At 38.7% G+C, this 16969-nt stretch overlaps 1 protein-coding gene and 1 non-coding gene across 4 annotated transcripts in view; one reads left to right on the top strand and one right to left on the bottom strand.

Moving 5' to 3' along the window:
- The window catches only part of Avl9 (AVL9 cell migration associated), a 54982-nt gene that overhangs the window by 15907 nt on the left and 22106 nt on the right, over positions 1–16969 (bottom strand). For all 3 annotated transcript variants that reach the window (XR_006070367.2, XR_006070366.2, XM_006992171.4), the window contains exons 9-12: positions 14969–15038; positions 13433–13959; positions 4357–4491; positions 2516–2735 (exon numbers count right to left, since the gene is read on the bottom strand). Coding sequence is in view for 1 of the 3 variants with exons in the window: in XM_006992171.4 (XP_006992233.2) it covers positions 2516–2735; positions 4357–4491; positions 13433–13959; positions 14969–15038 (952 nt within the window). In the remaining 2 variants the exon portion in view is untranslated. The remainder of the gene's footprint in view (positions 1–2515; positions 2736–4356; positions 4492–13432; positions 13960–14968; positions 15039–16969) is intronic.
- On the top strand, positions 16013–16115 carry LOC121828383 (U6 spliceosomal RNA). The gene has a single exon (XR_006070869.2). It is a non-coding gene; the product is annotated as a U6 spliceosomal RNA (small nuclear RNA).

The following is a 16969-nucleotide window of genomic DNA, read 5'->3' as shown; positions in this document are numbered from 1 at the left end:
GGTAGCACACGCCTTTAATCCTTGCATTCCAGAGGCAGAAAGCCCTCTGGATCTCTGTGAGTTCAAGGCCACATTGGAAACAGCCAGGCATGGTGACTCACCTTTAATCTCAATAAGTGAGCCTTTAATCCCAGGGAGTGATGGCAAAGAGAAAGATATATAAGGCGTGAAGACCAGAAACTAGAAGCATTTGGCTGGTTAAGATTTTAGGCTTCTAGCAGCAGTTCAGCTGAGATCCATTCGGATATGAGGACTCAGAGGTTTCCAGTCTGAGGAAACAGGATCAGCTGAGGAACTGGCAAGGTGAGGAAGCTGTGGCTTGTTCTGTCTCTCTGATCTTCCAGCATTCACCCCAATAACTGGCCTCAGGTTTGATTTTAATTAATAAGACCATTTAAGATTCTTGCTACAGGACTGAGCCAAACATTTCCCATGGCTCTCTACAACACCAAAGTGTTTTCATGTTTTTCTTACCATTACAAGGATCATACTACTTATTAAACAAAAACTATAGACTTGACATTGAGCAGACATACTGGCATAAGCACATGGTGGGGCAGTTAGAATCTCTCCACAAATGTCTAAAGAGTTAAGAACAAGCAAGTCAACGGTTTCTTTACCCACGTTTGCCTCATTCTGGAGTATCCAAGCATTGCACTGTTAAAAATACTTAACATAGGATTTTCACATTAGTGCTAAATAGCTCTTCTCTTTTTTGATACCATGGGGTAGTGTCAATGCAGAGTATTTCTGCTGTTTGGAGGGACAGAGAGGTCTGGAGAACTGATCCAAGTAGCTATTGCCTCACATTTATCACACAGGCAAGCTGGTTTGCTATATTGTTTTTGAGACAAGGTCTTGCTATGTACTCAGGCTGGCTTCAAACTCTTGTGACCCTTCTGGTCTCGGCTTTCTTCTGTCCAGGTAGGTAGTATCTGAGGCATGTGCCACCATGTTTGGCTATGTTGTTTGTTTTGAAGGTGAAATCCAAATAGCTTTTTTTGCTAGGAAAGGACTAGGAGACACATGGTTCTGTACAGCATAAAGTTTTGTTTCTACAAGATATTCCTACAGTTCATTCTCCTTTCCTGACCATGCTTGAGAATGGACTTGAAACAGACAGCTGAAGCCTCTCAACCAGTTGTATGAGCCAGTTATGCCTCCCCCACCCCATTCTATCTTCTGTAAAATTAGAATGTCTGGGATTATTGATAAGGTAAAAATTAGTAAATATAAAATGAGCTGGGTGGTGGTGGCCCATGCCTTTAATCATAGTACTTGGGAGGCAGAGGCAGATGGATCTCTGAGTTTTGAGACTAGCCTGGTCTACAGAGCGAGTTCTAGGACAGTCAGGGCTACACAGACAAACTTAAAAAAAAAAAAATAAAATAAAAAAAATAAAAAAAAAAAAAGAAAGAAAAAAATTCTAGCTATAAAGTGTTTAGAACAGACCTTGTATTTTTTTTTTTTTTAAGTTGATTACTTTTGAGGCCAAAAATCTGGTGGCTATCTGGGCTTCTTGTTTTGATTAGTAAGTAAATTTGGGTTATAAGATTTAATTTTGATGCCTCTGATGCTATAGTTGTAAAGGTGACAGACATTTAAAAATATCCAACTAACAGATGAGGACTTGATCATTAGTTTTTCTTTATAATGAAGAACAATTTCTGAAACCTGGATTTGAAATTACCCTGGCAGGTGGGAGTGACAGTAATGATTTAAAAACCCTGAAAACAAAACAATGCAAATAATCTTCACAACACCGTGGACATGCACGTTCACAGAATATTACAAGAGAGTAAACTGTATGTTGCATATATCTCATTGTTATTTAAAAAAGTAATGTAATTTTTTAGTAATGACAACTGCAAAATATTCTGAAATCTACTTTTGTTACAAGTCTACAAGTATTTGCCAGATTTGCAAAATAGAAAAGCTCATTGCAAAGTTTCACTTCTGGTTCATATTATTTTCTACGTAGAATGAAGTAGTTTTTACCAGAAAGGTATGTTTACCTGACCCATTTTAAGTGTTTCACAGGAAAAAATATTTTTTTTTTAGAATGGGATAAAACTTTGAAGTCTTAATCATTCAGAATATAATTTGCAGTAATTCTTTTAAAAATATTTCTTCAGATAATTTGAAAATCTGTAAGCACATTATAAACAATTGCCAAATATTGACATTTTCTGATACAAAATAATCAGCAGCCAAGCTGAAGTGAAAACAATCAGTATGTCTTAACACATGTTGATGTTTCTATCATAAAGGAGAGTAATGGTCAGAAAATATGCTTTAATAGACTCACTTTTGTAAAGACCCCAAACCATAAAACCAAAGTCCAAAACATATGTAAAGAAACAGGTTTGGTAGGATAAAGTACTCAAAATGTCAGAGTTATGTCTGTATGAGTAACGGGTGATTTTCTACAACTCGTTTCTCGTGCAACTCAAAGCATCCATAAATATCAGAACATGGAAATTTATAGGAAGAAACGTGGCTGTGTGCTTCTTACCTAACTGCAGCGTAGCAGCCAGCAGAGCATGGATGTAGACTGCAAACTGGGCCCGGATCCATTCGTCACCTCCCTCCCAGCCTGTGCCATCCAGGAAGACATCATCCCTGTTCTCAGTCACATGCCTTACTAGGTAATCTGCGAACCTTAGGTCTGCAGTGGTTGGGTTAAGCAGCTTCCTAAGTTCTGGATCGTGGATCTGGATCAGTGCTTCTTCCACCTACAAGAGTACCCAGGTACAAGTCAGAGCTGAGACACTCACACAGATAATCACCCCACATCTTAAAAAGTAAACACTGGGGAACTGGAGTTAGAAATAAAGCAAAGGAGTAACAGTATTCTCAAAGATGTGTTTAAGAAAGAGGCAGGTTTTTACACTGAAGTTTCTATATACTTTCTCTATTTTTATAAAAAAAAAAGCCGTTTTTATTTTTAGAAAATATAGGTAAAAGAGGAAAGCTGACTCAGTGGTTAAGAGCACTTGCTGCTCTTGGAGAGGATCTGGGTTTGTTTCACAGCACCTACATGGTTGCTTATATCCATGGGTAATTCCAGTTCTGGGGGATCTGGCACCCTTTCCTGACCTCCACAGGCACCAGGTATGTACACGGCACACACGTGTATACATATACGCAGGCAAAAATAAGCACACATAATAAATAAGTCTTTAAAAAGAGAGTGACTTACAGAAAAGAAAACACATGTGCAAATATGACTTTGAACTATAAAAGTAATTCATGCTTTTTAAAATCTTTGGTAGTGTAAATACTTGGGGAAATATAGATACATACACAATGAAATTTGCCCTTATATTAACACAGAAAACAAGCTTAGTTATAAGTCCTTTAAATTTTTCCATTTTGAGGGCATAAATACTTCAGAATATTTTAAATACATTTTTTTTTTGTATTTAAAATGTATTTGTACATTTATGCACAAAAAAAACTAACTTGCAAGGCTTTGTTTTATTTGTTAGCTGCTGGTGATTAAAGATCTTAGGCATAGTTAGCAACCTCCAACAATTAGTTTTAGAGTGCAATAATAAAACTTCTACCAAACAACTTCTGAACGTTAAAGCACTCTGGTGCTCTCACCCGTGCTCTCCATTATAATGTACACTCCTCCCTGCTTCAAATTTGGGATTATGATGTAACTTTTTGAATCTTGGATATTTCATCTGTTATATTTCAACCATTTCCCCATAAAGTATGAACTCTCTCTAATTATAAAAACCTTAGTGAGTTAAAAATCCCAACATTTTAAAATTGTGAAATTAAATGAATAATTAGAAAAATTTAAATATAGCTGGGCAGTGGTGGTGGCGCACACCTTTAATCCCAGCATTTGGGAGACAGAGCCTGGCAGATCTCTGTAAGTTCGAGGCCAGCCTGGTCTACAGAGCGAGTTCCAGGACAGGCACCAAAACTACACAGAGAAACCCTGTCTTGAAAAACAAAAATAAACAAAAACAAAAACAAAACTGTAAATATATTGATAAGGTATCAAATATTTACTCTGAAATTCTTTAACATCAGGAATCTATTAAGCAGGATATATGTTTAAATTATTTTGAAAAAAAAAATCCACATTTTAATAAGGCTTTGAAACCACGATAGGTCTGGTTTACTCAAGCTGGAATCCTTGCTCAAGCATTTACCAGGTGTTTGATAATGGAAGAGAGAAAAAAAAAAAACCAAACAAACAAAAAGTATATAATTACAATTACTGGAACACAGCCACACTATTTCTTTATTAGTGCTGTTACTGCATCTTCACAGTCATATTTGGGAAGGAGTAAGTGAGGCAGCGGGCCAAGTCCACGCACTCAGACATAAACGTACTTCCACAATGGCATCACTGAGGTGCTTCTGTTGTCGGAAAAGGATGTTAGTAGCTCCAGCCACAAATCCCCGGACGGTGACGTCAGAGAGAAGGTGATGCTGCTGCAGTGCCATGTAAGGCAAGCACAGATATCCCTGTGGATTACAAGGGCAGCAGAAAACAACAGAACAGTAAACAAAACAGCCCCTTCTCTTTTTCAAGCCAAAAGCAGAAGAGCAAAGAGTAAAAGAAATGTCCAATCTTCCCGCCTGTCTAGTTCACCTAAAATAATATTCACAGAGGAATGTCTTGCCTTGACTGCAGTAAGTCCAGTTACTGATTTATTTGCTTCACAAATGGTCAAACCTCTCTGTAAGGCTGTCTTATCTGATCACTTTATTTTTAATTTAAATAAAGTCTGACTTTTTTTTTAATTTAAGAAATTAAAAGCATGACATGCACTGAAAAGTATGTTGTCTAACAGGAAGCAGTTAAGAATTTTATTTAAAACCTGCATCTGTACACAGCCACCAAGGTGCAATGACAGTAGCAAAGCACCCCATTTCTTGTCCAATATGTCAAAATGTTTGCTACAAACTAGTTAAAGCACAAGTTATACTGGCAGTGTTTGTGTTTAATTTCCATTTGAGATCGCACTGCTTAACATGAGAGTTAGATCACTAATCCTCAGCAGTCACTTAAGGCTGCAAACCAACCAAGCACAAGCAAGCCCAACCCCGCACAGTCCCGAGTTAAGGATGCGGTCAGGGATAATGCCTGTGCACAAAGGCAGGGGGGAGCTGCTGAATCTTAGGGGCAGCCCCGTGTTGTACATAAACCATCACACTCACTGAAGACTTATTCTGATTCAGAATCTTTTTCCTTCCTGTGAGTATTTTGACTGGGTTACTTACAAAGAACCTTGTCTTGGAAACACACACACACATCCTTCCACCCAGTAGTTTACCTACATTTATCCTGAAGACATCCCTGCTCATCTGTTGCTGTATTTTTAAGTTACTTAATACAGTACTGTTTATCGTAAATAGGATTCATAACTTCACGGAGTGATGTAAATTTCTAGCCATATAGTGGAACATTCTAAAACCATAAAAAGTGATGGAGTTTAACTCTCAGGAATGTAATGTAGACGTGATCAAGAGTAGAAAAAAATGGGCACAGACAGCAATTATTTGTTTAAAAGGAGTGGGGAAATCCGTGGGAAGGCCTTGCTGGTCAGAGGTTACAGTTTCTCATGGCCTGGCAGCTTTTTTCCAAAGCTCAGTGACATGGGGACTCCCTTCCCCCCAAAGAGACTTCCTGTTCTCTACCTGCCCTTATCTGAAAGCTATCTCTAAGCCTGCATGTCTGATTTATCTCTAGGGTGATCCTTGGCACAGTCTGCTAGAAGCCTCCCCTGCTGCACATATGGTAACTAAGACTTGTGCTAGGAACTTGCTGTAGGACCCTGTTGCCATACATGAGGCCTTATGATAGGTCCATACCACTTAATCCAAATTAGGATTTGTCCCCAGGCTCTCCAATCCTATATATTTCTTATATTCAGGAATAAAGCTGAGCAGATTCACTGAAGTCATCTCCCGGAAGGCTGTCTCCATCATACCCACAGCTGTCCAAACCCTGTTCCCTGCTTCTGTTCCCTCCACCCTCGTGAACCAATGTGCCAACAATCTGGAGGAAGAAGCAGAACCACAAAAATCTATGCATAGATCCTTATGCCATAGAATACCACTAGAAGGAAACAAGACATTGGTAATGTTTGAGGCCATTACAGAAGGCAGATGGGTAGAAGGGATGGATTAGGAAACATTTCTTTTTGGTTCTAGAGGTTGAATTCTGGACTGTGTGTTTGTCAGGCATGCATTCTACATCCTCTGTCCACAGTAAGTTTTATTATAGGTTCTTTGAACCTTTTTACTACTGAACTATGTGGAAATGTTACAAATTGGTACAATGTTCCAAAGAATTTAATATGGTGTCATTATTTTTCTTTTCATGATGTTCAATTTAGCTAAAATCTTTGGGAGGTACTAGAATATGGTTGCAGAAGAATATAGTCTTTTTCCAATAAGCAAGTTAAACTCACTCCTGGCTTCCCACTTATCTTATTAGCATCTGTATTTGAAACACCACCACATAGTGCTAAAACAAGATAAAAAAAAAAAAAAGCAAAACCACAGAACAATTATCACATATGATTAATCTACACGACTATACATATTACAACAAATAAAAATCCCAAGCAAACATCATGAGATATATGCATATCCATATTCTCAGAAATAATCAAAATAGCCAAGAGATAGAGGCAATGAATGTATCTGCCAATGAGTGAGTGGAAGAAAAAAAGTAGGGTAGAATAATATAATGAAATAGTATTCATCTCCCCTTCAACTATCCATCCAAACACTAAAAAATATACTCTATATATTCAGTTACAAGTTGGGAAGTTAAGTGACTTTGTTTATATACAGAGTCCTACTATCTTGGGCTGGTCTCAAATGCAGGATTCTGCTGCCTCAGCTACCAAAGTGCTGGGTCGCAGTCATATGCCACCATACATAGCTGAGATAATTAAATTTCATTATTTAATTTTTTTGTTTTAAATTGACAAATAGCAACTATAAGGAAGTAACTTCTAATCATAGTTTTTATGGTACCTCAACTGATTTTACTAAATGACTTATAACTGGAGAGAAAAGCTGACACATGAAATTAAACAGAAAAGGTTCCCAGTCCTTTCTAGAAAGCCAGCCCAACACTAACTATGCCAGAATGTGCCCAATTCCAGTGCAAAATCAGGGGGAAATAGAAGACCCTCAATATGGAATTTTCACACCCTAAAATACTTCTGTCTCTTTTTCAGCTCCTCTCACCCCCCTCAGAGTTCTTTGCTCATTGAGCTGCACAGCAGCAGAGCACGAATTCACGGCATGATTTAAATTTTTTTCTACCACTTTTAGTATCCACAATTCACTTCCTATGACTCCATGGGTATCTTGCTTGATAGCTGCTTCTAGACTCATCATTTCCTCAGCCCTTCTGTTACTTCTGTATATTTCTTAAATCAGCTCTCAGGAAAAGGTCAGACAAACATTTGGCGATCTATTACCTCTGGGGTTTACATAATAAACTTGGACTGTAAGGCTGCCATGGCATCCTTCTTATCCAAGTTCAAATACTAAGAGCTGGGGAACTGGCTTAGCAGTTAAGAGCACAGGTTGCAGCCCAGTGGTTCCCAGCACTTGAGAGGCAGAGGAGGCGAATCTGAGTTCGAGGACAGCCTGGTCTACAGATGGAGTTACAGGACTACACAGGAAAACCCTGTCTCAAAAAACCACCACCACCACCACCACCACCACCACCACCACCACCACAGGCTATTAGCAGGACCTACATGGTGGCTCACAACCCTCTGTCACCCAAGCTTTAGGGTATGTGACACCCTCTTCTGACCTGAGCAGGCAATGCATGTCCCCATATACAAGCAGGCAAAAATCTTATACATATAAGAGAAAAATAAATTTAAAGAATTCCAGAAGGAAAACAGCTTAAAGACAATCTGGTTTTAAGAACATTTCATCTGGGGCTGGAGAGATTGCTCAGTGGTTAAGAGCACTGCCTGCTCTTCCAGAGGACCTGGGTTCAATTCCCAGCACCCACATGGCAGCTCATAACTAACTGTCTAAAACTCCTGTTCCAGGGGAGTCAACACCCTCATACAAACATACATGCAGGCAAGACACCAATGTATATAAAATACAAGTAAGTAAATTAAAAAAAAAAGAACATTTCATCTTCCAAAGTTACTGACAAAGGATCAGTATTTGTAGTTAGAAGTGTGATTTTTAGAAGTGTGGGTTTTACTCAACACACAATAAAAGATAAAACCAAGAAGAAAAAATGATTTACTTAGTAAAGTGGTGAGCCTATCACATATTCAGTACTGGCATAAAGCACATAAATCTATCAGCTAAACATGGTTTACTGACAAGATTTATATCACTTTAATTCACAAACTTGACCCTCAAAACCAAAATTTTCCTTTGCTTCATTTGCCTCCCGATAAAAAGTGCTCTGAAAGATGCAGGAAATAAGGACAGTTAAAAAAAAAAATCCACAACTTGGGATTGAGAGCTGACTCACCGATGAACACCTGATGCTTTGCAGAGCACATGGGTTTGGTTCCCAGAACACTGACGGTAGGCCACAACTATCTATCACTCCACTTTCCAGGGATCTGCCACTCCTGGGACATCAGGATCACATGGCACACATACATTTATTTTCATAGTTCGTGTTTCTATTGCTGTGATAATATACCCTTACTAAAAGCAAGTTGGGAAAGAAAGGGTTTATTTCACCTTCCAGCTCTCAGGTCACACTCCATCACTGAGTGTGAGTGAGGCAGGAACCTGGAAGCATGTTACTACTGACTTGTACCCCAGGGCTAGCCCAGCCTGCTCTCTTATACAACCTAGAACCATATGCCCCAGGGTGGAGCCACCCATAACGGGCCGAACTCTCTCCCATTAATATTTAATCAAGAAAATGCCCTACAGACCTGCCCACAGGCCTATCTTATGGAGTTGTTTTCTCAATTAAGATTTCCTCTTCCCACATATGTCTAGGTTTGTATCAAGTTGACAAAAACTAACCTGGACATTTGACCTCTTGTCAATTTGACACAAATACATCACCTAATCATAACCTTTTCTTTCTTGTTCATCCCCAAGATCTATTAATATCACAATATAAACAGAATATTTTAAAAAGTTCTTCAGTCTTTAAAATATTTCAATACTTTAAAAGTCCAGGTTTTCTTGAAAAGTTCAACATCTTTTAAAAGTTCAGTCTCTAAAATATCTAAAGGCTCATAACTGTGGGTTCCTGTGGGGAGGAGGCAAGATAAGTGCTTTTTTATTCCAAGAGAAGAACAAAGGGAGAGTCACAATCTAAACAAAGGAAAAACCAAAGTCCCACGATGTAAAGCTCAGTGTCAGACACTGGGACTCAATCTTCTGGGCTCCGAAGGGCTTGTGCAGTACCACTTCTCTGGCTCTGGCATCCAAAGCACATACAGTTGTTTCATAGGCTCCTGATTGCTCCACTCCACAGCTGTCTTTGATGCTCATCACATGACTGGAATCTCCAAAATGCTGGTATTTCTTCCGCAAATGGCTTGCACCTTCATCAACAGCCTCTCTCCTACTCTCTTCGGGGACTCTGACTCTTTCATACGATGCTAAGTCTCAACTTCTCTCCACAACCTTGGGGCTTCAGTCTTGGGGCTCCTTTACCTGAGGCTGCACATTCACTAGTGGTTTCTCCTAGCTTCTTACTGTGCTAATCCCCAGCTACACTCCATGTCTCCTTCATGGTTTGAAAACCAGTACCATCTGGGAGATGCTTACACATTACCAAGTTTAGTAGCCAGCACAACAGCCTTGTTCCTCTCTGGACCACAGCTTGTGTGCTGACCCAGAGGAAACATTTCCCAGATTTTTGCCTTGATGATGTCAGTCTCTTTTGGTTTTTTGTTTGTTTGTTTGCTTGAGAGAGGTTTTGTCTGTGTAACATCCCTGGCTGTCCTGGAACTTGCTCTGTAGACTAGGCTGGCCTTGAATTCAGAAATCCTACCTGCCTCTGCCTACCGAGGGCTGGGATTAAAGGCATGTGTCACTATGCCCAGCTCGATGTTGGTCTTTTTCTAATCACAGCTGATTCTTTAGCTCCAGCTGACCACTATAAACTGTCCCAGCAAAGCAAAGATTTCACGTTAGTGGTTCTGACCTCTTGTTAATTGTAGTGGATTCTTCATCGCAGATGACCAGATCTACATTTCTTAACTCAAAATAACAAATGGCCCTGATAGTCTTTAAGGGACTCTTCAAGCTTTCCTCTGAAACTTCACAAGCCAGGCCTCCATTGTTCATATTGCTCTCAATATTAATTTCTAAGGTTCCCACAACAGTTTATTAACATCTGAACACCCAATAGCTTTTCTAGCACAAAGCTCCAAAGTCCTTCTATTATCCTCCCCAAAACATGCTCAAGTCTGTCACAGCAAAATCCCATGAACCTCTACCAATTTCTGTATTAATTAGGGTTTCTACAGCAACTTGGAAAGGAAAGGGTTCATTTCACCTTACAACTCTTAGATCACAAACCATCACTGAGGGAAAGCAGGGCAAGAACCTGGGAGCAGGAACTGAAGCAGAAACCACGGTAGAATGATGCTTACTGGATTGTTACTCATGGCTTGTCCAGCCTACTTTCTTACACAACCCCAACCACTTGCCCAGGGATGGCATGCAAAGTGGGTTGGTCACACTAATCAATTATCAAGAAAATGCTCTTCAGACTTTCCCTACAGGACAACCTTACTTTTCAGGTAAGATTCCCTCATCCCAGATACATCTAGGTTTTTCTCAAGTTGACACAAACAAACAAACAACAACAACAAAAAACCAGCTACAACAAAAAAACCCAACCAGTACATGCAGGCAAAACATACAAAATTAAAGTTATAATTTGTGGGCCATTTGTTATTTTGAGTTAAGAAACATAGATCTGGTCATCTGGGGTGAAGAATCCACTACAATTAACAAGAGGCCATTTAACAGAAATGGCTCATCTGTTAAAAGTATCTGCTGCTTAGCTTGATGAGCTCAGTCTGATTCCTGGGAACCACATAGTATGAGATAAACATTTCTACAGTCTTCCTCTGATTTCTCTTCTCTCTCTCATAAAATTTTTTAAAAAAATACAAAACACAATTTGTGACTACTTATTGAACTTAGTAATTTGTGAGGTATGAGTTTTCTCCCAAGATTCTGAGATTTCAGCTTTAAGATAACAATCTTAGTTTAATCAAGAAACCAATTAGGATAATTTCAGAATCCCAGAGAGGCCACAGAATAAGTAAAGATGTCATTCTCTGTTAACTCTTCAATACTGAGTCAAAGCAACCACTTTTTTTTTTTTTTTTTTTTTTTTTTTTTTTTTTAGGAAGCTGAGTAACTCAGAATTTTCCAGGAAGAATACAGCATAGAAAGACACACAACGTCAAGTCAACAGTGCCCACTCTAGTAGTTGCTTTTCTGTGGCTGTGGTTAACACACGGTAAAACACCATGACTAAGGCATTATGTCAGGAAGAGGGTTTGTGGCTTAGGGTTCCAGATGGATGAATGTTCATTATGGTGGGGAGGAGTGACATTACACGACAGGCCTGTGGAAGGAGCAGGAAGCTGAGAGCTTACATCTTTACTGGCAAGCAGGAAGCAGAGAGAATACACTGGAAATGGTGAGGCTTTTACTCTAAAAACCTACCCCAAGTAGCACCACCAACTGGGGACTAAGTGTTCAAATACCTGAGACTATGGGAGTATTTCTTGCTCAAATCACCACACTACAACTCCTTGTCCCCTATGGGCTCACAGTCATATCATAATGCAAAAATGCATTTAGTCCAATTTTAAGTCAGCACAGATTTCCAGTGTCTCAACATTATTTAAAAGTCTAAGGTCTCTTGTAAAATCTCAAGGGAATCTCTTAAATGTAGCCCCTTGGAAAATCAAAACACAAATTATATACTTTTGACATACATTGGCACAGAATATGCATTATCATTCTAAAAAGGAGAAAAGGGAGCATAGTTAAGAAATACTGGACCAAAGCAAGACTGAAACCCAGCAGGGAAAACTTCAAATCCTGTAGCTCTATGTCTGATGTGTGGACTTTAATTTCAAAAGACTTAGCTGTCTCTGCCCCTTGAGCTTTGCAGCCTGTAACATACAGCTCTCTGTTTAGGCTGGTTTCACTCCCTATATGCAGCTCTCTCTGGCAAATATCCTATGGCTCTGGCTCTCTAACAGCTTGGAGTCTCCACTCCAAATCAGCTTTTCACAGTTCCATGCAGGCCACATGATACATGCTGTCTAGCCTCAGAAGCTCTCTAAAGCCAGGGAGGAAGAATCCACGACCCTTCAGTTTTTTTTTGTTTTTTTTTTTTTTTTTTTTAAAGATTTATTTATTTATTATGTATACGGCATGTATGACTACAGGCCAGAAGAGGGTACCAGATCTCATTACAGATGGTTGTGAGCCACCATGTGGTTGCTGGGATTTGAACTCAGGACCTTTGGAAGAGCAGTCAGTGCTCTTAATCTCTGAGCCATCTCTCCAGCCCCCGACCCTTCAGTTTTATATCCTTCATGCCTCTAAAATCAGCACCTGTGGACATCATTGCCAAGTTTGGCTACCAGCTTGGGGTGGATCCTGGCCCCTTAATTACATTAAGCAGCAGAGCTTTTTAAAAGCAGAAAAGACCTTAGGTGCAGAAGGATCCAACTGCTAATATTACAAGTATACACCATGATACCTGAATTGAATCATTTGTCATAAAATGATGAAATAGTTTTGGAATATAATTACATACTAAATCATAGCAAAATGAAATATATAAAATATATATTCTTAATAAGTCTAAATATGTATACTTAATAATATAAGTAAGACATTTAAACAATTTTTTGTCCTAAAATGGAAGCTTTTAGAATTATATTATTTCTTATATTTTTGGTTGTGAGCCTAGCCTTTAACGGCTGAGCTATCCCTCTAGCCCAGAATTATATTATTTCTTTTTCTAAGATAGTCTCTCTATGTTGTCTAAGTTGGCCTTAAATGTTTAGGTTCAAGTGGTTTCCTGCCTAGTCTCCATCATAGCTGGGGCTACAGGCTATAAGCACAATATTTTAATACAAACTTTAAGTTCAGTCAGGATTGTGTAGACTTCTTATTTATGGACTTCAGTTCATTCTTGTTTTCAAAGAGAAGTCTGAGTATTCAAAAACAGACCTAATGCAGTGACTGCTGGCCTCATTACCCACTTGCTTCAGAACTCTTTCCCTCTGAGTTATTTCCCCATAGTTTTAAATATGATCACAGATCTAGCAGCACTATACATTCAGTATGTATTTTTCGGTTTTCAAGGATAATTTTTAGACCTAAAAATGTGTTCAAACAGTTAAAGTTACAATTAACATCCTCAATAAAGGATACTGCATTTTACCTTTGTAAAGATGGCCAGAGGCATGCCATATTGGTCCTCTTCCAAACCAGAAATGAGTCCTGGTATCAGGACCACCTGCCTGGTGTTAGCTTGAGGTTGTACAGTAATTGGAAAACTGTCTGAGGGCACAGAGTCTTTCTGAAATAAGTTTGTTTGGTCTGACCCTATCTGTTCCCTTTCTTTCAAGGAGGAGTCCTCTAAAACACTAGGATCCAAAGTTTCCCAGTCACTTTCTGAAGACTCTGGAGACGGACGAGGTGGAGGTTTCAAATAGCAGACAGTGTCACTGGGTTCTTGTTCTCTGTTGTTGTTATCTTCTACTTGGAAGCAAGGCTGCTCCATCTGGAGGACAGTGTTTCCTGAAGTGATTTTCGTGACAGTTCCCAAGCTGGTGTTTGAAATGTCAGAAGTGGACTCAGAAATAAAATCATTTGCAGGGGGATTACTTTCCTGAAGCCCAATGTCTTCAGACATACTCTTTCGGGGTCTATACTGAGAACAGTCACTGAGGCCATGTTCAATCATGCCTAAAATATAAAATATTGAAGAACAGCTTAGATTATAATAATATAGAAGAAAATAAGAGGTATACATTCTGTTTTATAGAGTAGAAATCTATAATTTTTTATAAGCTATATTTGTACCTGTTTTAATAATTTCTATTAAAAAAGGAAAGCTGGGTATGGTAGCACATGAATTAAACCCAGCACTTGTTAGGCATAGGGAGGCAGATCTCTGAGTCTGAGGCCAGCCTGGTCTACAAAATGGGTTCCAACACAATAAGGACTACACAGAGAAATTCTATTTTGTGGGGAGAAAAAGTTAAGATGGGAGCTGGCAAGATTAAGGATGTTTGCTGCCAAGTCTGAACACCTGGGTTCAATACCACAACACACACACAGTGGAAGAAGGGAACATTCTCATAAGCTGTCCTCAGGTCACCAGCATGCCATGGCTTATCAACAACCCCCTCCACACAATAAAGGCTAAAAAAAAATAAAGAAACACAGGCTTATTGCAGGATATTTGATCACACTGTGTGAAGATGTGTTACTGTTTTACCTCACCTGCCTAAGGCACCTTCTGATTGGTTTAATAAAGAGCTGAATGGCCAACAGCTAGGCAGAAGAAGATAGGTGGGACTTTCAGGCAAAGCTAGGAACTCTGGGAAGTATCTGAGAATCAGGGGATTTGTCAGTGAAATGCAGAGAAAGTTGGACATACGGTACTGAGGAGAGGTAGTTGAATGATGTGGCAGATGTAGATGAATATAAACAGGTTAAGTTTTAAGAGCTAGTTGGGAATAAGCCTAAGCTAAGGTCAAGCTTTCATAAATAATAATAAGTCTCTGTGTCATTACTCAGGAGCTGGTAGTCCAAAGAAAGACCTGCTACATTGGCTAAAAGAAAAAACCTATTACCCAAAGAAAAATTAAACAGAAATGTTAACCCTACTAGTTTATTTTTGTATACTTTTATTACTAAAAGTCTAAACTCCAATAACATTAAACAAAAGTAGTTATGGCTATCCTCTTACCTGGAAAAAGGGATAACACGGTCATTAGTGCACCCACCAATCTATTCACTGGAGAAATGTAAAAAAGAACCTGAAATGGATTCAAATAAAATTAAATGAGAAAATTCATGAGACTGTAATAATATATAAAGGAAGAATTCTTTGCATATGAGTAATACTTAAAAAAAAAAAAACAACAATACCCATGAGTCATGATTTAAAACAACAATAACAAATTAGCTTACCAAAATTCAGGTAAAATTTGAGGTCTGGTGATGATTCAAAGGATAAAGGTGCCTACCAAGTTTGATGACTTTAGTTCAATCTGTGTGTCCTACACTGTAGAAATTGTCCACTGACCTTTACATATAAGTTGTGATGACTGTGCCCATGTAAATTGCGCATGCATGCGTGCATGCGCGCGCGCGCGCACACACACACACACACACACACACACACACACACACACAATGAGTTAACTAGACTTTGGGTTCGGTTAATTTCATAATTAAAAAAAATAAAGTTCTTTATAATAAGGTTTTAATAAATAAAAAAATGTAATTATAAAGATACTGCCAACAGACACTGAAATGATCATGGTAGATTGTTGGGCAACAGAATATTTATAATATGTTAGATTTACTGTCCCACAAATTATTGGCTAAGGTAGTTTGTCACCTTAACCAAATGATCAAATTTCATATTATCAAGAACAGTACAGGGCTGGAGAGATGGCTCAGAGGTTAAGAGCACTGCTTGCTCTTCCAAAGGTCCTGAGTTCAATCCCCAGCAACCACATGGTGGCTCACAACCATCTGTAATGAGATCTGGCGCCCTCTTCTGGCCTGCAGGGATATGTGCAGACAGAATACTGTATACATAATAAATAAATCTTAAAAAAAAAAACAAAACAGTACAGTTGTGTCATATTCTGAGGTAATGTCATCACTGATTTATCATCTTGCTAAAAATGCTTAAAACGTTTAATCTGAAACTAACCACAAGAAAACAATCACACATTTAATTCTATAATACTTGACTAGATTCTTTTAAAAAGTGCCAAACTCACTTTAGCAGCACAGATACTAAATTTGGAAGTATACAGAGAAGATAAGCATGTCCCCTGTGCAAAGATGACATGTAAATTCATGAAGTACTCCATACTTTAAAAAAGTGTCAATCATGAGGACTAGAATTCAGGTTCCAATGTCCATGTAACAAGCTGGGCAACACCCTTTGCATGCTATAAAACCAGCTCTGAGGCAGTCTGAGCCTAGGGGATTGCTGAGGCTTGCTGGCTTCCTGTATAGCTGAAGAAATACAAGTCCCAGGTTAACAGAAACCATAACCCAAAATAAATAGGTTGATTGATTGATGAGGATACCCCCAAAACCCTGTTAGCCTCAGCATGCAGGAAAAGGTGCTCCTAATTGTACATACACCCACACAGACATATGTAATATATACACAATCAGTTAAAAAGTGCCAGTCATGAAATTCAAGAGGAAATGGGGTAAAGAGGCCGGACTGGGGAGATGGCCCAGTGTTTAAGAAAATACATTACTTTAGCAAAGGACCTGAGTTAGGTTCCCAGCACCCACATCACCCAGTTCACAAATGCCTGTAATTCCAGTTCAAAGGGATCCAAAGTTCTTTTCTGGATTCTGAGTGTACCTGTACTAATACATATAGACACATGCCCACATATATAAACAGTTAAAAATGAAATAGATCTAAACAAAAGAAATGAATAAACAAAAGAGTATGAGGTGATGAAACAATTTGATTTGGAGTTAGATATGCTACCATTGAGCCATGAGGTCTCCTAATAGAATAATAAGAGACTAGAGGGAGCTAGAAAGGTAATAAAGGATTCCTGACTGGTTCCTAGATTAAAAAAAAAAAAAAAAAAGATTATACATTTTATGTGTAACAGTTAATATGGATCCCCTCAGTCATTTATTATCTTTCTGTAAACATATTGAAAACTCTGTTCCTTACCATTCTTTACAATTACAATTT

Source organism: Peromyscus maniculatus, chromosome 3 (genome assembly GCF_049852395.1).
Source record: "Peromyscus maniculatus bairdii isolate BWxNUB_F1_BW_parent chromosome 3, HU_Pman_BW_mat_3.1, whole genome shotgun sequence".
Taxonomy (NCBI): domain Eukaryota; kingdom Metazoa; phylum Chordata; class Mammalia; order Rodentia; family Cricetidae; genus Peromyscus; species Peromyscus maniculatus.
Note: the sequence above shows the minus strand (reverse complement) of the source record. Positions and strands in the feature narration are given on the sequence as shown.